The 25578-nt window shown below is 37.1% G+C and overlaps 3 protein-coding genes across 4 annotated transcripts; all 3 read right to left on the bottom strand.

Moving 5' to 3' along the window:
• Nucleotides 1-2549: 2549 nt before the first annotated feature.
• Nucleotides 2550-3077, bottom strand: LOC113723062 (uncharacterized). Its single transcript, XM_027246324.2, has one exon. It carries the CDS (start codon nucleotides 3075-3077, stop codon nucleotides 2550-2552), a length of 528 nt encoding a protein of 175 aa, XP_027102125.1.
• Nucleotides 3078-11863: 8786 nt separating this feature from the next.
• LOC113723061 (uncharacterized) lies at nucleotides 11864-16563 on the bottom strand. The gene is made up of 7 exons (XM_027246323.2): nucleotides 15633-16563; nucleotides 15439-15519; nucleotides 15164-15340; nucleotides 13697-13867; nucleotides 13246-13458; nucleotides 13079-13167; nucleotides 11864-12842 (listed from the first exon to the last, which is right to left on the bottom strand). The coding sequence occupies exons 1-7, from the start codon at nucleotides 15715-15717 to the stop codon at nucleotides 12165-12167; spliced, it is 1494 nt and encodes a 497-aa protein (XP_027102124.2). The 5' UTR covers nucleotides 15718-16563; the 3' UTR covers nucleotides 11864-12164.
• Nucleotides 16564-16715: 152 nt separating this feature from the next.
• Nucleotides 16716-23478, bottom strand: LOC113723031 (potassium transporter 8-like). 2 transcript variants are annotated; one of them, XM_072059931.1, is made up of 9 exons: nucleotides 23348-23478; nucleotides 22533-22734; nucleotides 21951-22437; nucleotides 21802-21855; nucleotides 19389-19649; nucleotides 19252-19304; nucleotides 18576-18699; nucleotides 18217-18471; nucleotides 16716-17927 (listed from the first exon to the last, which is right to left on the bottom strand). In XM_072059931.1, the coding sequence occupies exons 2-9, from the start codon at nucleotides 22572-22574 to the stop codon at nucleotides 16858-16860; spliced, it is 2346 nt and encodes a 781-aa protein (XP_071916032.1). In that variant the 5' UTR covers nucleotides 22575-22734; nucleotides 23348-23478; the 3' UTR covers nucleotides 16716-16857. The 2 variants fall into 2 exon arrangements, with proteins under 2 accessions (XP_071916032.1, XP_071916031.1); XM_072059930.1 differs by having other exon boundaries at nucleotides 22840-23452.
• Nucleotides 23479-25578: the final 2100 nt, after the last annotated feature.

The raw sequence follows: 25578 nt of genomic DNA, 5'->3' as shown, positions 1-25578 counted from the left end.
TTATTCCCTACTCGCTGCTTCGCTTTTGTTTTGGTCACAGTAGTGCTTGAAACCATGAACCTGTATGGTTGGTGATAATTTTGTCCGATTTTGATGAGCGATCGAACTCCCCTGTAAATCTAAATGGAGGTCACTTCTATCTGTCTCTGAAAGTTTTAAGGGTTGAAGTTAAACTCGCTCCTTGTAGTATCTGTACCAAACTGCCAAAGTAAATACTCCCATTTAGTGTGCTAGTATAAATGTATAAATGAAATGCATAACGAGGACCTTGTTCTTTTGTTCAAGCTTTTTAGTAAAGAGAAAAAGAAGGAAACAATTATAATCACATCTTTCAAACCAAAAAAAAAAAGGAAGGAAACAATCACACAGCGTTTTGGAGGCCCCAATCACAGAGTGGACCCAGACCTTGTGAGTAGTTGAGTGACTGACTCCTTCTGATTGCTGAACAGCCTTTTTCTTCATGTATCAAGGCACCACCAAGAAATCTTCTCGCAATCCACGCGCCACTCTTCCGTTCTTTAAAGTCATAGTTATTAAACCCGGCTCAGGAAGAAATCCAGTGAAGGAGGTCGATCAACGGATTATTGGTTCAATAAGTGAGTGAGTGATTCAATCAGTGCATCATTAAATATATTTGAATATTATATTTCATAATTTTTGATATAAGATGTATGATATAAATTGTAATAAACAATACTTTAGCAAATGCTGATTTAATTTAATTCACTATAGAATAATTAATTCATATAAGAATCAATAAATTATAAATTTATTTAGTAATCTATCAAACTTCAAGTGTAAAATTTTATCCGTATTTAGTGTAATTGTCTAACTTATTTACGAATTTTAAGTGCAAAAAATTATTAAAAACAACATTTGTCTTTAAAATGAATTATTTAATATGTTATTTTTTATATTCATTTTATAACTTATAGAGTTTGGGGGGTCATAAGTTTTTATTAAAAGATTCCAAATAAATTTGTTTTAAAAAAATAAAAATATATATATAATTGACAAAACATTTATATATTATAAGAAAGTTACTCTACTAACATTTGGTAAGTGGTTTGGTGGTAACTAAGTTCTAGTTATACACTTAAGATCCCAAGTTTGAATCTTAGCAAAAACTAACTAAATTTTTTCCACAATTGTTTATAGAGAAAATCGATCGGGTTCCTAGGTTAATCCAATTGAACCGCCGAATCATTGACCGGTCAACGATTCTTATGCTTAAACGGTCTAATTAGAAATCCAACTCTGCCCAACGATTGGTTCACCGGGTCGGCCGAATTTAATAACTATGCTCTAAGCTATTTTTGGCTCATCGACTTCTCCTTCAGGGTTCTATAGCAACATAGTTAACTCACCTCAACAACATCCTCCAATTAGTCTGGGATTTTGAGTGATTTTAAATCGCCTCTAAAGTTATTGGAAGGTCAGACGTTGAATTATCGCATAATAAAGGGTTCAGTATTAAAATTGATTTGTTTTCCCTTTTTCAGGAAACAAAACACAACAAAGTTGCTTCCATGAACCCCATCCAGTTTATTTTCTTTTTTCCTGTCAATCGTCACTTATCTATCATGCATCTACTTTTATTCTTACTACTACTCTAATATATTCTAAGAGGAGGGTCCAACTGGATTTATAGGAAAATCGACGGGGACTGTATCACCATTAGATCAAACGGATGATCTACAGAAGAACCGAAAACTGAACCACCATCGGATCAGATGAGTGCACTACACGTATGGAATTAGAGCAAGGCACTGGATACGCATCTCCATTTTAACTCCACAATAGCACAGGTCGTCATCAATGTATCAAAGGCGTGGATTTAGACAAACCTCCTTAACCGAAAGCAAAGCTTTATTAAGGGTGTGGATTTAGACAACCCTCCTTAATTTGATAGTAATACTTTGGCCAGCGCTTGAATTTTGGCCCAGGGAAGGGAAGACAAGCAGAGAAATAAAGTTGAAACACATAAAGAACGACACAGCCTGTTCAGTTGGCAATACTTGAGAGGTTCGTTCGTTAGCCTTGTTTGTTACCTTTTGTCATTGACAGTAACCAAGCAGAGCTCGATAAGGATATGTCTCTCACTGATTTATATGCTGTATCTCTTAATTTTCTGTAAAAACAAAATCATATACGGTAAACCAGAGACAGGAACAAAAACAAAATCTTTTCCGCTGTTTTCTACAAGTATAATTTAATCCCAACCTATAAAACCACAACCCCTTTATTTTTTGCTCCTACACAGCCAAAAATATAAATACAAAAGAAAACAGTTTAACACTGTGCTAGGAGAGTACAAAAAAGATTGAATGTAATCAAGAAATAGAGAAGTATTTGGGAGATGCATAATTTTGTGTAATAGAAAATGAAAAAAGAAAAAGGAAATCCCAACTAATCCGCTTGACAACACGGGTCAGAGCCCGTTAAGTGGGCTCCAGGCTCCTTAAGTTGGCAAATTGTGCGCCGCACTTGCAGCCCATCCCTCAGCGCAGCGTAGCAAGCGGCCCCATCCGTCTAAACAACTTCATTCATCACGTGTAACTCACGTGAACGCTGTTTCCATCCTTCCCCGCCTCCGCCACGAGCGACTTGGCCGTTACCCTCCCGGGAGTTAAAGCAAACCTAGACGAGAAATCACGGAAAAAACGATCATCATCCCCAAACAAAGGGCCATTTGGCCCCGGTCCCTCGTCGAAATTCAAAGCGTAACTAACAGGATCATATTGGAATTTCCCTCCGCCCTTGAGCCCGCGGGTCTTGTTAAACCGGCGGATGAACGTTTTCCATTTTGGGCCAGCCACCAGTTCCGACCATTCTCTGATTTTCTTTAAAGCGTTCAAGCTTTTGTCCCACCAATCCCATCTCCACCTGGATGTCTCCTCTTTTTCTGGCGTCGCAGATATCCTCTCCCAGACCGTGTCGGACTGGCCGGAGCCGAAACACGGGAGCCAGAAACAGCAGCCCCTCCGGTTGGCGAATGCCAACTCTTCCTGCATTTCCTCATCGGAGTCTGTCTCCGTTGACGAAAACTCCGGAATGTTGTTGTTGTGTGCGGCCATCAACACACAAAAGTAAGAAGAGATAGAGAGAGAAATGGGCTTTTCCCTCGTACTCTCGAGAAACCCTAACCCTAACACACACACACACACACTCTCTCTCTCTCTATCTATCCATGTATCTTCCCTCCCCCGGCTCCCTTGCCCTGAGAGCTTCAATGGCTTATATAAGTCTCAGAACGGTGGAGAGAGGGGAAGGGGTGAGCTATAGTAGGCTGCCTGCAGCCTTGGGGCTACTCAGCGTAACGAAAATACCGTTGGGAAAAGGTTACCCGCCGTGTCTGTGAATGAGGTGGAACTCTCTTTGGGAGCGGGCCTGCTGATTAGTGGAGTATATCCGTTAATAACTAAGGAGGTCACAGCTGGAGCCAGTGACTGGGGCCAGCCCAAAACTTTTCATAAAGGCAGGTGGATATTAGTTGGAAGGGAATTGTTATTTCTACTCCCATTTTTATTAATCACACTTTCATTATTATTATTGTAATCATATAATTTTTATTTATTAGATTATAGGATAAGACAAATGATAGTAATACAAATAACAAAAAAAAAAATAAGTGCAACAACATTTTCCTAGTATGAAAAACTACTAAAAACACTCATTTCCCAAATAAAAAAAATGAAAATTTTAAAAAGGGGCTAATGGGGAATAGATACAACGATAATTAAAAGTGTGTTTTTTTTTTTTGCTTTTAAATTTCGACGACATTTGGATTCTTATCATTAACATGTCATTTTCACTTTGTCTTCTTTTTTCTTTTTAAATAAAAAAACAAAAACAAATAGGTACACTATGAAAATGCAATTTGTTGCACACAGAAAAAGTTTATTTTTATTTCCATGATTTTCTACGTAAAATATTTGGAAGGGAGTAAAATATCCATCATGGATTGGGATTGTTTCTCAAAATTGTGACATGGCGAGAGGGTTTTATGATTGCGGGGGCACTGGGGAGATGATTAATGAGTAGGTACCGCAATTAAGGTGGGTGTATTAGTTGGTGCTCAACTGTCACTGATTCTTGTTATTGAACACTTGAGTACTAATCGACAAAAAAAGACAAAAATTAAAAAAGGGAAATCTCCAACTATATACTCCCTCTCTTTTTTTATAACTGACGTTTAAGAAATTTGCTCTTAAGTACTTTTATCTGTCGTTTTATTATCCCCATGCAGCATTAATTATTTTTTCACAATTTTACCCTTTTATCTCTCTTTTCATAATTGGTGGGAGTTAGTTTGCATTGCTTTTGGCCTAGTAAAACAGCACCATTTAATACTCTAGTGAGAGAAAACATGGGTGAATTGGACAATTAATAAGGGTACAAAAGGAAAGTAGTGTATAGATTTAAACAATGAAAAACTTTTCTTAATTGGTGTGCAAAACCTTAAACGTCAGTTATAAAAAAAGGGAGGGAGTATATATATACACCGAACTATATATATTAGTATATATTGCTTATGGTGCTAGGGGGCCTCAATCCTCGTCTGACAACGGTCGCCAACCTATGTTTCTCTTTTATTTTTTTCTTGCAAGTGTTATTATTACTAGTTCACTAGGTAGGTGCGTGTTTGTCATGTATTACTCTCGCATTTGGCACCGTTAATATATATTTTAAGTGTTAAATTTAAAAAAATAAAATAATTTAAAAATTATATAAATATAAAGAAATGTAACAATTATAATTAAAGAAAGAATACAAATGTAAGAAAAATAATAATTATATATATATATATGTACACACCCCATTAAGAATTTTTTTTTTTTTAATTTATTGAACTCAAATGACTGTAATTTTATACAATGATTGTTGGTTTGTGTCCTGCTCGAGCGAAATGATTGGTGTCTGAAGATTCACTATAGAATTCTTCAACTCCGGGAGAAGAAGATGGGCGGTGCTCAAAAAAGTCAGAAAGCAGGGCTGACCCTCCTCCCACCTAACGCTTTGGATGCCCAGAGTCACTCAGCAGATGTAGGCGTCAGATTGGGCGGCATTCATTCGTAATTGTCTACGTGTGTTTTCACTAAATTACTGCTTACTTTGCTCAAGGCACTAATTAACACAGCTACGTTCCATTTAACTCATCCCTTGTACACATACAGTAACAAGTACTATTTTTTCTTATATTTATATATTTTTTTAAAATTAATTTTCTTATATTTATATATATATTTTTAATTAATTATATATTTCTAAAAACTCAACGCCTCAGTATCCATAAAACACCCGTTAGACAAACCGTGACTTAAATTAATAGTAGTGTCATCTGAGCCAGTTGCATATTTTACAAAGGCGAGTGATATTTTATACGTTCCAAAAGACTTCGTAATACACTTTTTTTTTTATAGCAGTTCAGTTACTCTACGTGTTTACGTATGGCCTGCAAAACATTTAAAGAGTGTGTAAAAAAAAAAAATCTAAAGAAAGTTGTGTAAAGAGCATTAACAACCAATTATTTCTTCATTTGTCATGTTCTTCCAGCAAGTTTGGTTCCGGTGTCAGACTATTAGGTCTGACACCCGTTGGGCCAGTAGTTCGCCATCCTTCCGTGGGCTGAATCATGTGATTCAATTCATGGGTTTAGTAGTTTTTACCCATTTGTGGATGAATCCAATTCATAGGGATGGCCTTCTTACATGATCCCAAAACATCAAAATATTTAGCCTGCGTTATTCTGAGAAAAAATTGGAAAAGAATGCCCAGCTTGAATTTTCTGCTGAACGAGAAAAACTTATTTGTACCACCTTACACTTTTGAACAATTTGTCTTTAGGACAATTTTTTTGGTTTCAACACCATCGGATCTGATATTCAGCGTAACTTCGGACAGATCCTACAATTGTCTATAGGGTCTCTTGTGATTCGTATGGCTAACTAGGAATTATTTCCCTTTTTTCTTGGGGCTATATATAAATAAACATATTTCGATTTTCAGTATAGAAATATAACCTGCCCAGAAAGGACTGGCGGGGATGGGGAAGAACAAAATTTAAACTCTGGGAATTAATTGATTAATTTGAGGAAATTCCCAAGTACCTTTGACCAGTATTCGACTAGAAAAAAGTACAAATCGAATGTGGTAAGTTCATTGCGATGTTTCGGCCTTTTTTTTTTCTTTTCTTTTCTTGTTAGGAAATGACAACTTTTCTTCCTTCCCATTCTTACCATTTCTCTTGGATTGGCAAGTCTCCTGGTTGGTGAGCTTGTACTACATTTCAACTTGAATTGGGTGACTTGATCAAACAAATAGTCAAATGTAGGCCAAACGAAAGAGAGTCTAATAAGTATTCAATTCAATGGAGTGGTTAATAGTCAAAATAAATGCTAATGTAGCCGCAAGGCAAGAAGCTCCCCATTGAATTTTCCGACAAAGACTCCGTGAAACTGCGATCTTGTTTGGCAGGCAAGTCTTTTGTCAAGTTTATCTGTTACAAGTTTTTTAAAAATTTTAATTATAATAATTTCAAAAAAATTTTCAAAAATTGTAAACTATACACTACAAAATATTTAAAAATGTACACACTTCAAAATTTTTTTAAAAAAATTTCTACAGTAAGTTACAGTAAAGTTTTAGACAAACAGACCTGTATTTTGTGCAGATTCGTCCAATCATTGTACATGTTTAAAGTTTTGGTATAAAAATACATGATAATGCTGTACTAAATATATGTTAAATATTTTATTCTATTACATCACTTTTACTTTTGAATATAATAATGTAACGTAATTATACATTAAATAATATTAAAAAATACAACGATTGGACCGAATCATACCAAACTCAATCTCATCAAGTCCTCTCTCAAAAAGTCCTTTTAAAGGTTGTTCGGGGATTAGGTTTATTAATTCAAAAAGTCTGAGTTTCTCAGCTTTAGATAAAAAAAAAAAAAGTCCTCTCTCAAAATTTCATTACCACATAATAACAGCGGTAGTAACATTAATCGGTCAACCACGTACTTTAGACTGGACTTGAAAGTAAAAGCTCACGCTCTCTCTCATGTGAACTTGCGTCTCATTTTTTTTTTTTCAAACACTCGCAGTTCGGCCTCGTTCACCGAGAAAATTTCCATCCTTAGAATTCAAACCCTCTTCCTGACTCCGTCTCTCGTATGTGCATTTTTTCCACCCATGCTTCCTTAATACAGCCGTAGCATCCCAAGCGTGTTTGAACCGCCCACTTTTGCCACCGCTCCGTTCCAATCTCTCATATGGTCAAACGATCTTAGCCACAATCTTTGCCTCGGTATAAATACATCAAAACGAATTAGCAACTGGGGAGTTAGTGCTTCATACATCATACACATCTAATTTGCTGCTCTCTTGCAGCAAAAAGAACAGCTTCTCACTGATTTAATTTGAGTATCGATCATGGGCACCAGACAGCAAAACAATCTCCTAATAGTAGTTGCTATCGCCTTATGCTTGTGCTTCAGCTCGCTTCAAGTCACCTCGATCGAAGCTCGCCGTCTTAATCTCCCAAACCATCGGTACCATCATCCGTATCATGCTCAAACAACATCATATCACGCTCAAGGAGCTTATAGGAATCGCCTCCACGACATTCTTCTTATTTTTCAAGCTGTCAAGAGTTCTGGCCCAAGTCCCGGCCAAGGACATTCCTTCACTACTGGTACGCATAATTGACTTGGGATTTGGGACAACAACATGTCTGCGCTAGCTGCCGTTCCAGGGATGCACGGTGCAATCATAAGTATACTACTCTAATCACCTAGATGATGATTTTGTTTTTGTACGTCTATATCGACTTCCGTTTTTTTTTTGCCCTTTTTCGGTAAATTAAGGATCACCGGAAGTAAAATATGATCATTCTTTTATTGTTTTCTCCAATGTATTTCATTTAGTTTAATACAACTTCGCTGTAATGTTGAGGACTGTTTAGAACATTTTTCTAGCCTCCTTTTTCTCTTCTTTTTCTTTTTTTGAGTCGTGAATTAATAATTTGGCTTATAGAGGTACGCATTGGATTTCAATTGCTTGGCGGGCAATGGATTATGCTTGCAAGGAATGAAACGTTCGTCTAGAGAAGTATATGAACTCCAAGGATTCAAAATGCGGCAACCTTTAATAAAAAAAATTTAAAAAGAAAAAGAAGAAGAAGAAAAACTGGTCCTTTTTTCTGGCCCGCCATATTTCAAACACCGAGCAGGTTATGATTATGACGCTTGTATCTTATTTCGCCAGCACGTTGCTTGACCTACTTACTCCCTCCGTCCCACTTTGATAGTCCTATTTTTTTTCACACAATTTAAGAAAAAGTAGTTAACTTTGTTGGAAAAGTAAATTTAGATTGCTATTTTCCTAAAATACCCTCACATTAAATATGGTACAACTTTATGAGAACTTGAATTGATGGTAAAAAAGAATCAACTCTCATTAAATGGGGTAGGTTTATAGTAACAACTACTTACATTGAATAAGGGTATTTTAAGAAAATTAAAATACAACTACATTCTTCAATTGGAAAGTGGACTACAATTTTGGACAGATGAAAAAGGAATACAGGACTATCAAAGTGGGACGGAGGGAGTATATATCATGTCACCGTCCTTTAATTTGTGTCCATTTTCCTTTTCTTTATTTCTTGGATGGGAAGGGATTTTCTTGGTCCGGATAAATGATTTACCATTGAAGAAGTCCTTAAGCTTTAAGCGCCGTGATATCCATGTTCCTCGTCACGTTAATAATGTTTAATGCATTTTTAGCCAACCTAAGGTAGTGAAAATTTGTGGATATCAACTAAGGATGCGCGGTCATTTCCCATCATTTTCTAGTCCCTTGCTTTGCCCACTTAAGTTTCAAATTTTAATTTTTCAAAATGTCATTTTGCCAAGTATTGTTGCACCATATTTAGTGATCCACCCACGAGTTCAATGCGTGGCCATTAGCAAGGAAAAAGGAAAGATGACAAACATTGTTAGAATAATCCAGCTTCCGTACAGGAAATATGACAAACATTATTGTTAGAATAATGCAAATTCTTCTGCAACTTTCTAACTTTAAAATAGGCCAATTTGGTTAATAAGTTAAGTTGTTTTTAATCAACTTTTTATTTTTTTGGTAAGTGGAAGGTGTCGAATACCCTTAGGGTTTGTTTGGATTGTGAATTATTAGAGATATTTTTACTGTAGCACTTTTTGTGATGTGATGTATGTGAGATAAAAAGGTAATTGGGAAGATAAAAAGGTGTGTTGGAAATTGTAATGATGATGTAAGCAAATATATTTTGGCAAATATTTTGCATCTTGCAAGTTTTCTGTTCATGTTCAAATGTTACAGAAAGATGTTCCATTTTGGACCTTTAAAGAGGTTATTTGGATACGTCAAAGATGTCACCGTTTATTTTAGAATCTGGCCTACAAAGCCAAAACAGGTGGTTCATCGCCAGGCTAATCATCAATTTACAAATATTCTATAAAAGTCTTGTGTTTGAAGATTTTTAAAAGACAATTCTAAATTTGCAACAAAAGCAGCAAAGTAACTAGAAAGACCATTGAAACTTTTTGTCTCCCATAAAAGATTTTAAGTTTTGGTGGGATATGAGGTCAAGAATTCAAAATTTTCCTCGCATCATTGTTGTGCCACTATATGTGGCTTCTCCAAAATTCATATGGGTGTGTAGTGCACCCGTCGGATCCGATGGTGATTCAAAGCTCATCGTTTCTCAATTGATCCAGTTGGGTCTTCCCTCACCCTAGTATAGACTAGAATATGAGTAGGAGTAGAGTAGATGTTGCCATTTGACTAAAAAAAAAAACTAGGAAAACCATTGAAACAATGCAACTTTTTAATATTAGAATAGGTCTATTTGGTTAATAAATTAAGTTATTAGTTAATTGTTAGAGTAGTTCAACAATTGGTGTTTTTTGATATTTTCAAGTATTTTGAATTAGAAGTATCTTTAGTTGCAATTTATTAGGAGATTTCTTAGCAAAAGATTATATTAGTTTATTTCTTGTATGCTCTTCTGTAGATGAAGAACTTATGAATGAAGAATTTAAAGTTTTTGCAATTCTTAAATACAAGAATTCATTGTAAGCCATTTTTGTCAGAACTAAGTACAAATATTATTTATTAATTTATGATTTAAATTCTAACGAGAATATTTATTTCTTTTGCTCTCAAAATAGAAAAATAAAATAAAATTAATGAAGATCATAGATATGTTCAAGAGTCATAGTCATGTGTGACCCTTGACCATACCACTTGACCTTCAAGTGAGCCGTTGGAGAATGCATACATGTGGGTGTAGTACATCTGCTTGTCTGGAGAATATACTACCTGTCCTACAAGTGGACCTTTGGACTGGGTGTAATACATTCATGTGCTATATTTATTTCTTGTATGCTCTGTATATTCAAGTGCATGTAATACATCTAATACTTTTTGCATGGGGCGGTGGCTATGACTTATGGCCCTATGCCCCTCCCTTTTTATAAGAATATTAAATGTTTGTAAGAATATTGATATTACTGTAACACTTTTTGAATTTTATTTACAAACATTGATGTTTTTATCATAAATTAAATGTTTGAAAGTAAAATACCCTTAAAGAGCCGATACTTTAAATAGGTAATGCGTACTACATATAGTTTAACATGCAAATAGTTTGTTAATTAGTTAGTTAGTTAATTAGTTAAGCAGTTAATTAGTTTAACATGCAAATAGTTTGTTAGTTTCGGACAGACAACAACTTTAATTAATTAGTTAATTAGATAATTACTCTCTCCCTTTTTTTATAACTGACGTTTAAGAAATTTGCTCTAGTGTACTTTTATCAGTCATTTTATTATCCCCATACAGCATTAATTACTTTTTCACAATTTTACCCTTTTATCTCTCTGGTATTAATACACTCCCATGCATTGCTTTTGGCCTAGTAAAATAGCACCATTTAGTACTATAGTGAGAGAAAACATGGATGAATTGGACAATTAATGAGGGTACAAAAGGAAAATAGTGTACAGATTTAAGCATTGAAAAACTTTTCTTAATTAGTGTGTAAAACCTTAAACGTCAGTTATAAAAAAAGGGAGGGAGTAGTTAGTTAGTTAATTAATTAATTAGATAATTAGTTAATAGTTAATTAGTTTAACTATTAACTAATTAGATAATTAGTTAAGCAATTGTCAAGCAAATAATAATTGTCAAGCAAGTAAGGGCAAAATTGGAAGAAAATTCTTATCTCACTTCTACAAAAGCTGTCAAGGAGGTCTCTGCAACCAATTGTTACTGTTCAGGGGAGGTGAATGCAATTTCTAAACCTAGAGGGGAGGTCAGTGCAAATGTCAGATATCTCAGGGGAGGTTTCTGCAATTATCCCAATAGATAATGCAAATATCAATTTCATGGGATGTCATCATTTGTCACAGGAGGCTGCTCACCCCACCACCCCCCCCCCCCCTCTCCTCCTTCCTCCTCCAAAGATAGGATTCGAATTAATATATGCTGCAGAGGCACACTTCACAAGTTAAAATCTACTAGAGCTTCATACTTCTTTACGGCACATGCATTAGTTTTCCTCCAACAAAATCAAATAACCAAACCTGAAAAAAGATCTAGCATCCCCAGCAAGGGGCCAAGTAAAGAATATGTACTAGTAATTGGTTTCTTAATCTTTCAGCTTTTGAAGAAATTCTTTCCACTCGTTTGAATTGCCCCCAGATTTAGGCTTGAATGGAACAGCAAAAGGTTCTTTAAGACACCCCTATCAATAAATTTTTGAAGCTGCCCTGCACATTTGTGTTACTTCCCCTTAACTTGGACAGCGATAGCAGGAAAGCATGATTTTTATTACCATCGTGTAAACTTGTACAGACTATCCCATCTCTTTTGTTCTACGGTAAATTTGTTGTCTGCGTCCAATTCTTAGCTGTACATTCCAATTCAGGATCTAGAACTAGAAAGACAATACAGCAACTCGATATATAACGGTTCCTAAATTTCTGAGAAACCCTTTATCCTGCTTCCAGAAAAACAGCGCATCTTTCTCTTAAAATCATCTCATCTTTCTCACAGTCTCATTCTCTCACCTGAGACATTTTTCTCTGTATCATGTCAGGGAACAAGTGATCAATATCCATAAGAGTACCCCATGTAGTTATATCTTGATCGGATATTGTGACTGTTATGGACAGGATCTCCATAATCAACAGCCTTTATCACCATTGCTTCACGCCGTCCAGCTTGCTCCTGAACCGCCCCAAAGACGATCTCATTTGTTTCGCAGTTTTGCTCATAACAAGTCTGAGCTCTGGATGACTGGTGCTTCTGATGATGCTGATGATGTTTCTGTAGCTGCTGCTGAAATTGGTGCTGTTGTTGCGGATGGAGATCAGCATTCCATCCACCATTGTAATAAGACCGGCTTTGCTTCTTCTCCAAGTCTCCGGTCATAAAAGGGTAAGCTTTTCTTGGTGTAGGGTCTCTAGATTCTTCTGAGGGAGGCTCATCTTCATCTGGAATGATAAAGCTATCTTGCATGGGCCAAGAATTAGGATGTTGGGATGGGTGATTGTAATGCTGCTGAACAACATGGTGGAATGGCTTTTTCCTAAAACCTGAGAACAAGCCTCCAAAAATTTCAATTACAGATGATCCAGTGTTGACAAAAAGTCTTCCCAATGAACTAAATAAGCCTTCTTCTGGCTTCTCATAATTGCCTTCTGTGGGAATCAAGGGAGGTCTGATCGATTTATGAGGCCTCTGATATGGGGCTGGTGGCATACTCTTGGCATGAATTCTTGGATCCTAAAGATAACAAAACAAACTTTGATATTGTAAGATGAGAAAAGGTATTACACCATTGAAGTATTCACAGAAATTTGTCCAAGTACCACGGCCGGGTGTGGTGTTTAAATTACTAAACATATTATAATGTAAAAGTATATTTACAGAACAAGTACCTGCTTTCAATACTCAAATGTCCAAAAAATCTGCTCTTGAAATGGGAAATTAAAGTGTTTTTTAAGGCCTTAGTTACTTACATCATTGGAGCAAAGGATAGCTGCGATTCTACGTTGTAACAAGGCCAACATATACCCAAAGAAACCAGCAGCAACAAGCACTGCAATACCTGCAAATAATGTAATAGGCAGCTGACTAATATCCATTTTGATGGATTTGAGAAAATGGCTATGAAATTAAGTTTTACCCAAGTGTGTATTGTCATCATAATGGTAAGAACAATCATCATCGTGCAATTGGATCTCTCGAATTGCCTGGTTTCCTCGATCCACTACCAGAAGTGAGCAGCTGCTTCCAACATACACCACATCAAAATCATCTGAAAACTTTGCATCCTCACACGGGCCATCAACATGGCCTCCTCCACGGCTCCATTTCCCCCCTGCAATCGTCACCACCCCTGCATGAACAGAAAATGGTTGAGGTCTTCAGCACTTTGTTTCACGTTCATTGAATCTAAAGGAATGCCATGAGGAACTAAATGAGCTTTGCTTGATGATGCAGCAGTCATTTCATTTCAACTTTCTTTGTGGAGGAGGGAGTAGGAAAAATGGACGAGGTGGAATTAGATAAATTGAAGCCTCAGAAAAAATCCATCGCAAAATAGGATAATGCTGACATGAGCACTTGCAAATTACCGCTGTCACTTATTTTCCGTATAGCCATATTCATGGTATCTGCAACATACACATTTCCCCTGTCATCCATTGCAAGCCCTTTTGGGTGGTTCATCCTTGCGTCTCTTGGCTTCCCATCAATGTGCCCTGAATATCCTTCAGGGGATCCAGCTACCAGCTTGGGTCGACTATCTGTGGCTCAACCATTCAGTTCAACAAGTACGAATTTCAGTGAAGTCAAAATCTCAAAACAGAATCTCACATGTTAAAATAATGAAGAAAAAAAAATAGGTATTTGTGAAAGGTTGCAAGAGATACTGAAATGTCTTTTAGCAGTGACGAAGCTTGAAGCTTTAGCCTCTTAAATCTGTGTGAAGAATCTTATACAGAGAGGCTAAACAAATATTAACTGCCATGAACCCGTCGCAAGGCAACGGTGAAAGGAAAAAGAAAGGCAAGATACGAAGCATCCAGGACTTCTGAAAATACTGGTCAAGGAAGACAAGTGAATCTGTGATAAAACTCCAAAAGAAAAAAAATTTGATTCCAAAGCAGCTTCCAGGACATTGTGTCTACTTTCAAAAAGATATTATTCTGCCCAAACTAAATAAATAAAGACAAAAGCTCATCAATTTACTTCTCCAAAAATCATAGCACTAAACTGTGATTTACCAGAGAAAAGAGCAGAAGGCAGATCTCAAATTAACAAGCTAACACCTCTTACAGCCTAGGTCCAGCAAAGATTGAAAACTCAAGTAGCCACCGCATAATTTCGTGAATCACGGTAAACACTAATGTTTCAACCTACAAATAAAAATGATTGGTAGGCAAGGACGATTATTAGCAGGTACCATACTGGATTCAACTGGAATTTCTTATTTGCCTTTTGCATTGAGCATTCTGCAAAGAATTTTATTACCAACCCCCCCCCCCCCCTCTCTTCAGAAAATGCAAAGTTCCTTCTCGTTTGAATCCTTGCTTCTTTTTCTTTTTGGTTTTGAAGGGAAGGGGTTGGTAGTTTGGTGGATACAGAGGGACCGAGGTCTCTTTAATTTTAATTCCTTTGCCTATCTCAAGAAGTGCGGAAGGATAAAGGATAGGAATGAGTCTCACGAAAAGAGTAAAGTTGACAAGTTTGCTGGTTACTAGATGAGGATTCGGTCTGAGAAGGGAGGCAAAGCTAACAAATCCGCTATAGTATGAGTCAGAATCAGTTATAAACTCTCAGGGCCAGGGGGAAACATTTAGTGCAAACGAAGAAGTTCGAGTCTTCATGTAAACAAAGCTCCATCACGAATGTTGGATTCGAGAGAACTCAAAAGAGAAAAACCTTAGGACCCAAAAGTTTGATAAAACTTTAGGACCCAACTCATTGCTAGAAAACCAAAATTAACAAATGTTTAGAGCTGAGAAGTTGGAAATTGCGGTTCGCGCTTTATGCACAGCGTAACACTAATTCATCTGTTGAGATGGCCGGTAATAACTTACACCGGGACAATGGTGTTGAGATCTTGTAAATGTTGCTGTTCTCAGAATCCAAAAGCAACACCTCCCCAGATGGGGACACCTCCACCGAATAAGGTTCGATTCCAAGCTTGCTTCCATCAAACACAGTCTCAATAGTATAGCCACTCTCAAATTTCATCATGGAACGGCTTGAAATTGCTGCAGACAAACCATACCCCATCAATCACATTACCCCAGCATTATCAAGAAACAGGAATATATTTGCAAGAGAAAAGGCCAAAGAAGAGAATTTTAACCTGTTTTGGAAGTTGATTTGAGCGACCACAACCACTTGAACAGTGTAGAAGCAACATTTGTAACAACCCCACCAACAATTTCTGTACAAACACATTAACAAGATTCAATTTTGAGACACATAAACAGTTCATTCACCATAAAAACATGACGGCAAATACAGACTATACGTGCATATACATATGCATGCACTCACTTGCAGCAGGGGTGGCCGCAGCCGACGTGCATCCGGAGATTAGAAACACGAGAACAAGGAATAAAATGATCCAAAATTTTGCCATGGTTCTTGACTTCAACACACGAGCAAAAAACAAAAACTTGTTGGAATAATAAAGGTTTAAAAGTTCTGCATTTCCCTAAGAGGGAAACACAAAGAAACAAAGCCCACCGAGAGGACAGAATGTAGCATATACTGCACACCCTTTTTTATTACATTGTAATAAGAAGCAGAAATTTTTTCAGCGGAAAGTCAGAAACGGAGAGCAACTAGCGAGTGAGACTAGTGCGAGAGAGAGAGAGAGGAATGGAGAATTAAAAGAGACAAGAAAACAAAAGATGGATATTGGAAGGTTTAATAGTACTCTGGGTGGTAGTGATAAGCAGTAGAAGTGTAAGACAGAAGGGAGCTTACTTCAAGGTAACAAGGTAATATGCTGCATAAAGCAGTAGAAAATGCTGAGGGAGGGAGGGAGGGAGGGGTCAGTCTCGGTTGAGTAAAGAAGCAAGTAAAACAGGAAAGAGAAAGGAAGCATGGCGCTCTGTTTCTGCCTTAAATGCATATTTTTCTTCAAAGCCATTTGTTGCGCTGATCTTTGGTCAGTGAATACTACTCTCTCTCTGGATTTAGCCATCTCCTTCTCATTACTTTCTCATTAGTAGCAGTAGTAGTAGTAGTCATTATTATTACTATTCCTAGGGGTAATCTGGGATTCCGAGATTCGATCCGGATAGGAAAGTAAGGAATCTGGTGTTGTGTCCTGTGCAGAGGGAACTACTGTCGTCCATCCGATGGAGAGAGGTAATAAAATTAATTAATAATTAATAGAAAAAGGAAAGGAAACTCGTGGCTTTGCGTTTTGATATACGAATAATAAAATGATACGTTGGTTTCCTGTTTTCTTTTCTGATGAAAAGATCTCCACATGCCTTCAACTACTGGGACGGAATCATTTTCATCACCACCATCCACAAGTTATTGAAAACAAGTCCCACCATGCCCATCCCGTTCTTTGCTTAATTCTTTTTTTTTTTTTTTTTTTGCATGTTGTTGATCTGGCCGTCAGACAGAAGAAGTATTAATATATATATATATGGTGTTCTGTTCCTAGTACTACCGTCATTTACTGCAAAAAAATTTCAAACAAGGAACAGAACGGAGGAGACATCACCATATGCTTTGCTAGCTATATAGGCTATAGCATTCATACATGGTAAACCATCGCAACCTCCAAAGTCGATGCGCGAGGAAAACTCAATGCATAGGATGGTCCCCGAGAGTTCCTCCTCAAGAAATCATAGCCCACATCTATGGCGACCCTCTTCATAAAACTCGAACCGCTCTTTGCCCTCACATAACAGTGACCTAGTATAAATGCCAGCCCTGCCTCCCTGGCTTCCATCAGTTCTTGCAGCTCCACCACTGCACTCGTATCCATTCCCGGGTTCTTGGGCACCAGAAACCTTACTTTCTTGTTCGGAACCCTGGGTGAGCTGATGATCTCCCTCGACCCTGCAACGCTGGCCATGGTATCATCAGATGAGTCTCCTCCGTTACTTTCCCATAATTTTATACCATTCGTGTGAGTCGATGTAGTCCCGATAACTGTCATCCTCTCGTCATCCTCAAAATCATCTTCTATTTTTACATTATTGTTTTCGAGCCCTTCTGACCGAATAAATTCAGCTATGCTGCACGCAAGATCCTTCTCAAACTCAACATCATCCATGTGAACATCGCGATAACCATACCGAGCTATGCATCGGTAGAGTCGGTATCCTTTTGGTCCAACTCTTCCCACCAGAAACCTCTCTTCGGGCCTTACATGCGGCACTGGCACAGATTTTATGCAAAGGAAGATGACCACCTGGTGAAAAGCTGGGAGATTAGTGACGAAATGAGAGAAAATGGAAGGAACTCCGGATACAAGCTCCGTATGTATCAGACCAATGCCCCGCACACGCGCAATTCCGAGGTTGTCACCTAAACCGAGGAGCCATTGAATTGATACTTTGTTCTGGACATCAAACTCGTATTTCTTCCGCGTGCCATAGTTCCATATGTACATGATCATTAGGAAGATGAATGACAGAGCAATTGGGACCCAAGCCCCGTCGAGGAATTTGATAAGAGAAGCTGAGAAGTAGAGCGCTTCGATGGAACCAAAGAAGAATATAAAACAAATAGCTAGAAAGCCGCTTCTGCGCCAGCATAGGACTATAACGAGAGACATTAGGCAGGTTGTCACCAGCATTACAGTAATGACTGCCAGACCTGCAAAGACAACAATATGAGCTAGAGCGCCAAATTCAGAAGAAGAAATTTGCATAGAACCACATTTTGATCTATAATAAAGCTATTGACTACGCTCCATGTACATCTAAAATGAACTATAGCACCAACATTCTGATTCTATAACGTGTAAAGCAGCAGAGTTCAAATGCCTTGTCCGTCTTTTACATACTTGTGCACTAGGTAGATTTGACAAGATGCACCAAAAAGAATCCTTGTAACCAAAGCATGTTATGCAGAGCCAGGCATGAAAATTCAGCTTGGTTATTACCTGATGCATTGCTTATGTGTTTTGTGTCTCTAAAACCAACAGTAACAGCCAAGCATAGCAACATCAAAGTCCAGTTGATCTCTGGAATGTAAATCTGCCCATGTACTTCAGATGATGTATGTATTATTTTGACCCTTGGAAAGCAACCCAAAGCAGAGCATTGTTTGATGATAGAAAAGGTTCCGGTAATGACGGCCTGGCTTCCAACTACAGCAGCTAGAATTGCAATAACAAGAACTGGCAATCTTATCTTTTCTGGAAAAAAAAACAATATATGTTAAGGCTAAAAGACCGGAGCCATCCATGTCATTGGAAAATTTCCTTCCAAACAGATGAAGAAAATGAAGATGAGTTCACACCAGGTACTGATACATAGAATCCAATGCGATAATCACTTTCAATCAAGTGATGCTTAGAAAGATACGCAGCTTGTCCCATATATGCAAGGATCAGGGCAGGGTACACCACACAGGTGAAAGCTATCTGCAGCGAAAAGCCAAATGAGTCACAGAAATTACTTGCAAAGAAGTTTGGCCAGGTTGACAAGCTACATGTGTTTAGACATAATATTCATTTGCCATCTAGCAGCAATAAACTTTTTGCTAAGACATAAAAAAAAAAAATGCAATCGTCAATCCAGTTCAACATTTTTCTCTTAAATAACTTCTACATTTTCTTTTCCAGAATAAATTGGTTACCAACAACCCCCAATCATTTTCGCTAGATACCCACAATCAGCAGTTTTAAATTATTAATGTGAAGATTCTATGAACCTCTGTGTATGTGATAAGAAATAATTGGTTACATATGAAGATTATTAAACTGCAAACCCACCGCCTCACATACTTTACAAGGACTAATTAGGATTATAAGAACTGCGTGACAAGTTCAATGTGGCTCAGGCCGAATGAGATATCATACATGATCTAACTTTACAATCTAGATGATCACATGCCAAAATTATGCTTTTCTTTTGTATACTTAGACTAGAAAACTCTAGAACACAATATAACAATGGGAAATTCTATATTTTACCTTTATAGACAGCTGAGAGAAGTGCCCAAGATCAGCATACATGGCCTCTGAACCTGAAAGATGTAGACGCACGTACAAAAATAAGAGTAGATCACAAGCATGAAACACCGGAAACGCCACTTTCTCCAGACATTTACCTGTCATGCATAGCAAAATCCCACCCAAGGACATCCAACCTCCTTTTCGGGTCTTCTTCAAGAATTTGTACATGTAATAAGGAGAGACTGCTCGATAAACATGAGGATTCCAGTGAAAAATATTGTACAGGCCAATGGCACTGATGCAGAAAAGCCATGTGATTACGATTGGAGCAAAGAGGAATCCTATCCGGTGGGTACCATAATGTTGGAGATAAAATAAAATCAGCAATATGACGCAAGCAACTGGAACTTCTACATCTGCAGATCGAACCACAGAGCTACATCACCAGAATGGTTCGAATAGAAGAATCGTGCTAAAGAAGTGAAAGAAAAAATCAGGTGATCCTGCCTAACTCATTAAGTTTTAAATGTGCACAGGCATGGCGAGAAAGTAAAACCAGTTTAGCAGCTTAGAAATGCATACAGAGATGAGGGCGTCTTTTCAAAGATCTGCCAGATATGAAGCTATAGGCTGACCATCCTCTGCGGACCAAACAGCTAGGTGCAACAAGAAAGAAGCGGGACAACATATCACAAATACTCCTAAACTGGCAGAGTAATTAAAACTAACTTATGATTAGCTGGAGTATAATTGGAGATGCAATGTCACGCTGTAAAATGTACAAGCTGTAACAAGACTTCAGCTAGAAGTGCTTCCAGTACTATCAAATTTCACTGCAGAGCATTACACAAGGACAATGAGACAAGAAGTGCCAATAAACATCCCTTAACAGCATCACGCCAGAATAAGGAAAGACAAATGACACTAACAAATCCGTGATGGGGGAAATAATGGGGGGTTCCACTTATTTTAACTACAGAAAATATATAAAAACAGGTATATTAGAGAAACCACAAAAAATCCATGGTTGAAATATATTTGCACCTAATAAAAGCAACTTCAATTTTTACGCCAAATTCTCAACACCAGTAATGATGGAATTAAAAGATGACCACCGCACGTAATCCTGCAAACTGACCAACAACCAACCCCCCCCCCCCTTCCCCCCCAAAAAAAAGGCAAAAAAAAAAACCTTCAAAAGCGAAAAAGAATTTCACATATAGAAGCCTGAATTATCAAGAGATTAGGTGTGCAATCTCCAATAATTCTTCTCAGCAGCAAATAAAGATTTATTGATTGTAAGGCATTCCACTTCTAATCAAGTAGTGCCACAATAACTTCAATCTAGTCTTTGATTTAGGATGATATTTGACATTCAGTAAGTTTCTCATTTCTCAACATGGCGAACATCCTGCAATCAACTAATCCTTGGAAAATTGAGCTCAACATCTCGACTCAATATGGTGGGCCTTGTTCATACTTCAAGCTTCATTGTTGGTCTTGTTATTCTGTCAGCCAAGCAATACCATACAGTAGGTCTATTTATTATACAGTAGTTCATTCCAATTTAATTCCCATTTGTGAGAGAGATTGTGTTTACGTACTCTCAAGAGTTACAAAGTGCGCCCACGAGATTGTCTAGAAAGAACTTAATCGATGTCTCAAGTTGCATGGTCACTTTTTAGATAGGACAATCCAAAATGGCCTACCACCTCAATGTAAAGTTGGAGACCTAACTTTTATAATTCATTTGATATTGATTTGATTTGATGTTGATATGACTTTAATTTTTTTTTTCGACACTCGATATTTGTCTATTTTACATCTACTCATATTCTAAGGGAGATCCAACTGAACCTATGAAGGGACTGATAGAGACTGAACCACTATCGAACCACAATCGCCTGAATTTGAAAAGCCACACTTGTAACAATTAGGGAGAAGCAAAATTTGAGATGACTTAAAAGGCTTGATGGTGGGGGAGCTGGTTTGAGATGACTTTAATTCAAGCAGAGAAACTTTGTCCTAGTTATATTTAACGGGGCCCACAATAAAGGTTGTCTATTTGCAATGGTTACCTTGTCTTTATCCACATGCCACACGCGACACGCCTACAGAATTCTACAAGATTTCAAAGGAAGTCCTAGCAATTGATAATTAATTGAAATATCATTTTCTTTGGGTCCATTGACAGTCCCTTATTATTTATAGCATCACACAAAATCAAATATGACAAATGAATTAGTCTAACCGGCTTAATAAACAATAGCTAGAGACCGCCGGCCCAAGTATTGCCAGTGGCAGTTGATGTCACAGGAATATGCCGCCCTTCGGCTCCGTGCTCGAATGTGAGGCTTATATTCTAACCGACCAATTTCCGATCTGAATTCTATGCATCACACACTTCTAGTTTCTCAAGTCGGTGTCCCTAACAAGTTTTCTTTATGCATAATTTCCAACTTAATTTGTAAAGTGGTCAATGTAATGAGATACTCATGCATAATATTCGCAGTAGCCCAGCCAAATTAAGCACGCATATCTTTGTCGAGCATAGAACAAGGGACTCACATTGGTGATGCGGCTTTGCCATGGAAAGCTCCAGACCAGAAACTGCAGAAAAGACTGCAAAAAAGAACCAAACCAACTTATTGGTGACTTTTTCCAATTCACAAATTTTAAACAGTATAAAAAGAAACAAAGAACTTTCTCGCCAGAACCTGAAATCGCCGGTGTCAGCACTCCATCCCCAATGACCATACAAGTCCCAATCAGGGCCAAGACAAGCAATATCCTCTGCAAAAATTTGTGTTTCTCTAATGTTGATCTCAATCTCAATCCGAAACCCTTATCAGCAGACACGATCTCGTCTTTTTTATACTCATATAACTCCTCATCAGCAACCTGGCCATTTGGCAAGGTGCTCACCCGGGCGTGGCGGCAGAGCAGAGAATACAGAGCAAAGGTCCCTCCTTCACCGTTATCATCCGCTCGAAGGACTATAAAGACGTACTTAAGCAGTGGAATAAGAGTCAAAGTCCAGAATATGAAAGATAACACCCCATAGATCTCCTCGTTAGTTTCTGAATGATGAATGTCCTCTGCAAAAGTGCTCTTGTACACGTACAAAGGCGAAGTGCTTAAATCGCCATATACTACACCTAAACTCTGATAAGCCAAAGTCAACACTGCCCGCCATGACTCCTTCTGCAACAACAATTGAACACTAGCGTGATTATCGGTATAAAAGCATTCTATCTTTGAACATGGGACTCTACAGAAGCTCAATGCAAGACTCTCACCTTAATGGGATTTGTACGAGTTTCAACATCCATCAAAGCCATTTCAGAATCAGCAAAAACCCATTCGTTCCATCAAAATTTGAGAAAGAAGCGGAGATAACCCAAATGGGCAAGCACCAGAGGGCTTGAAGAAATCCAACTATTAGAGGAGAAACGGGGCCTTCCTTCACAAGAAAGCTGAAAACGTCGACAATGAGGGCATCTGAGTAACAAACAAGAAACACCAAAATGTCAAACAAGTACTCAAAGAAACAAAGTTGGTGAGAATCTGTGCTCTAGAATATCTAGCAGAAGAGAATAAAAATACCGGGTGCGTGCACTGTTCTACATGAATGTTATTGACAAGAGTAGTGAGACATAAGGTTGAGTTGGAAACAACTAAATCAAAAGAATCCCTCCACCATTGAGTCAGAAAATCTTCTATTGATCACAAGAAGTAGGCCCAACCATGTATAGATAACAAAGAAAAAAAATGCGAGCAAATATTGTTTGACGAGGATGTGACTGCTGTGGGGGCGTTTTGGTGTAATTGTTTGCTCAGTAACCGGGGAGGCTTTGGCTCCGTTCTACTATATAATATGTTTTTGTGTTTGTCCAGCTCGCTGCAAATGTAGAATATTCAAGGTGGGAGTGCGGCTGTTTGTTTCATCAGTTTGTAAAAGAACCGAAGGGGCTTTGGCTCTGGCTCCGTCCACTTTTTTATTTTTTTAAGCTTTTTTCTAAGATGGAAAAGAATTAAATTGAATGGAGTTGAGATATGGAGGAACATAGGAGATGAGGGAGAGAGTGAGCCTGTCAAGCGTGCAGACACTAACGGGTATATTCTTGCTGCGTCGGACTGTGAGTTGCCGATTGAGAAGAAGGGTAGAGAAAAAAAAAAAAAAAAAAGGAAGGGAGGAGGAGGAGGACAGGAAGGACTACATGTAGCAGACTTGTGGGCCCTGAACAGTGAAGGCTGAAAGAAACGTGTTAAGAGTTTCAAATAGGAACGGAACAGGGCACTCAGACGGGACTCAGTTACTCAGACGGGTTAACTCGGGTGGGGACAGGGTCCTAATGGTATAGTAAATATTTCCGGATAATATCAGAAACCTTCCTGGGGTTTCCTCTTAATGTCACTTAGCGCCCCTAGCACCTTAAAAATATCACTTAGTTTTCTTACTTTTGTTATTTGTATAACAAAATTTTAAAAAATCCTAAACTATCCTTTTACTAATTTTGCTAACTAAAAATACTTCTAAACCACTTTGTTTACTCCAGAAAAAACACCATCACTCAAAAAACAATCTGTAATAGTACCACCACATCATAAAACTATAATCCATAAAAATATAAATTTAAAAAATAAAAAAGATATTTGTAAATAAATACACTACCATCAATTTAATTCTATATGTTCAAAACTGATTTATTGTGAATCTTATATTTTTTTTCTCCAACTTTACTCGAGCCATGACCCTAACATTTAGGTTGTACTAATCATTATAAAAATTAACTTAAAATAAATAAAAAAATCATACCCCACTTTATCACACTCATAAAAAGTAAAAGATAAATAAAATTCAATTTACTATAATTTACGAGAAAAATAAAATCATATAGTCATCCAAAAAAATGAGTAAGAAAAAATCTCTGAGAAACAAGAAAGTAGGAAAGTGAATTTTGTTTTCTTTTTTATGTTTCTGAACTCCATTTATTTGGTATGTTAATTATGTATCAAGTAAGAGTTAACAAAATCTTTTTACAATTATTAATAGAGGGAAGCGATATTTTTAAAACTTCAGAATTGCCAAATGATATCATAAGAAATTTCAATGGAGGTTTTTGATATTATTCCCAATATTTTTGTTGTAATCATTTCGACTGACGGGTAGAATATAACGTAATTATTGAATATAATTCAGCGAAAAATTCAGAAAAATAAGTGGGTCAATCAGTTATTGATTCAATTAGTAGGTAAGTGATTGAATGGATAGGTCATTAAATATATTTGAACATAACATCTCATATTTTTAGTATGGGGTATATGGTTTAGGCATTGATAAAATATGCCAAAGTAAATGCTCTGTTGATTTAATTAGTTATAGAATAATTAATTATTATAAGAATCACCAAAGCCTAAATTTTGGTTAGTAATCTACCAACCTTCGAGTGTAAAATTTTATCTGTATTTGGTGTAATTGTCTAGCTTAATTATGAATTTTAAGAGCAAAAGTTTATTAGGAACAAAATTTGTCTTTAAAATGAATTATATAATACTCCTATATTACTTTTGAAATCCATTTAGTGACTTATAGAGACTGGGTTTATTAAAAAGATTCCAATTAATTTTGTTTTAGAGAAATAATTTTAAAAAAAGGAATAAGGAATGAGTTGGCTAAAAAAGTTTATATAATATGAGAAAGGTTACAGCCGAGTAGACTGGTGGCCTAGTGGTCAGTGCACTCTATTTACCTATACAAGGCCCCTAGATCGAACAACACCTTACTAAAATTTTTCTCACAGAAATAATAATATGTTATTGTGTTTGGATAGTAAATTATTTGAGATAATTTTATAAAAAAAATTGTAGCATTCTTTTGATATGATATATGTCAGCTAAAAATGATTGAAAAATATGTTGATAATACAGATAAATTAGTGTGTAAATAATATGTAATAAATTACAATCCAAACACACTACTATAAACTGGTCAGATTTTCGGTTTAATGACTAGCTTGTTGACAAGTTGACAAAGACCCGGTCTGATTAAGTGGGCTATTCAACGAATTAATAGTTAAACCGTCGGTTTGAACCAAGTTTAATAAATATTGTACGAAGTAATTATTTTGTAATTTTCTTTTATTTTTCTGAATTAGTTACATTTGCATCTATCAAATTTGGCCAAAATACAGAAGAATCTGGATCTTATTCCTGTGTCAAATGAACGGTGGAGATTGAGCTGGACTGATCCGGCTCGAACACCAATCGCCTACCAGTACCAAAAATGCGTCCACCTTCCAGAAAGATCAAAGAAAGAAGTCCAAATGCCAATTCCCCCTTCTT

This window comes from Coffea arabica, chromosome 7e, assembly GCF_036785885.1.
Source record: "Coffea arabica cultivar ET-39 chromosome 7e, Coffea Arabica ET-39 HiFi, whole genome shotgun sequence".
Lineage (NCBI taxonomy): Eukaryota > Viridiplantae > Streptophyta > Magnoliopsida > Gentianales > Rubiaceae > Coffea > Coffea arabica.
This window is presented reverse-complemented; position numbering and strand designations above follow the sequence as displayed.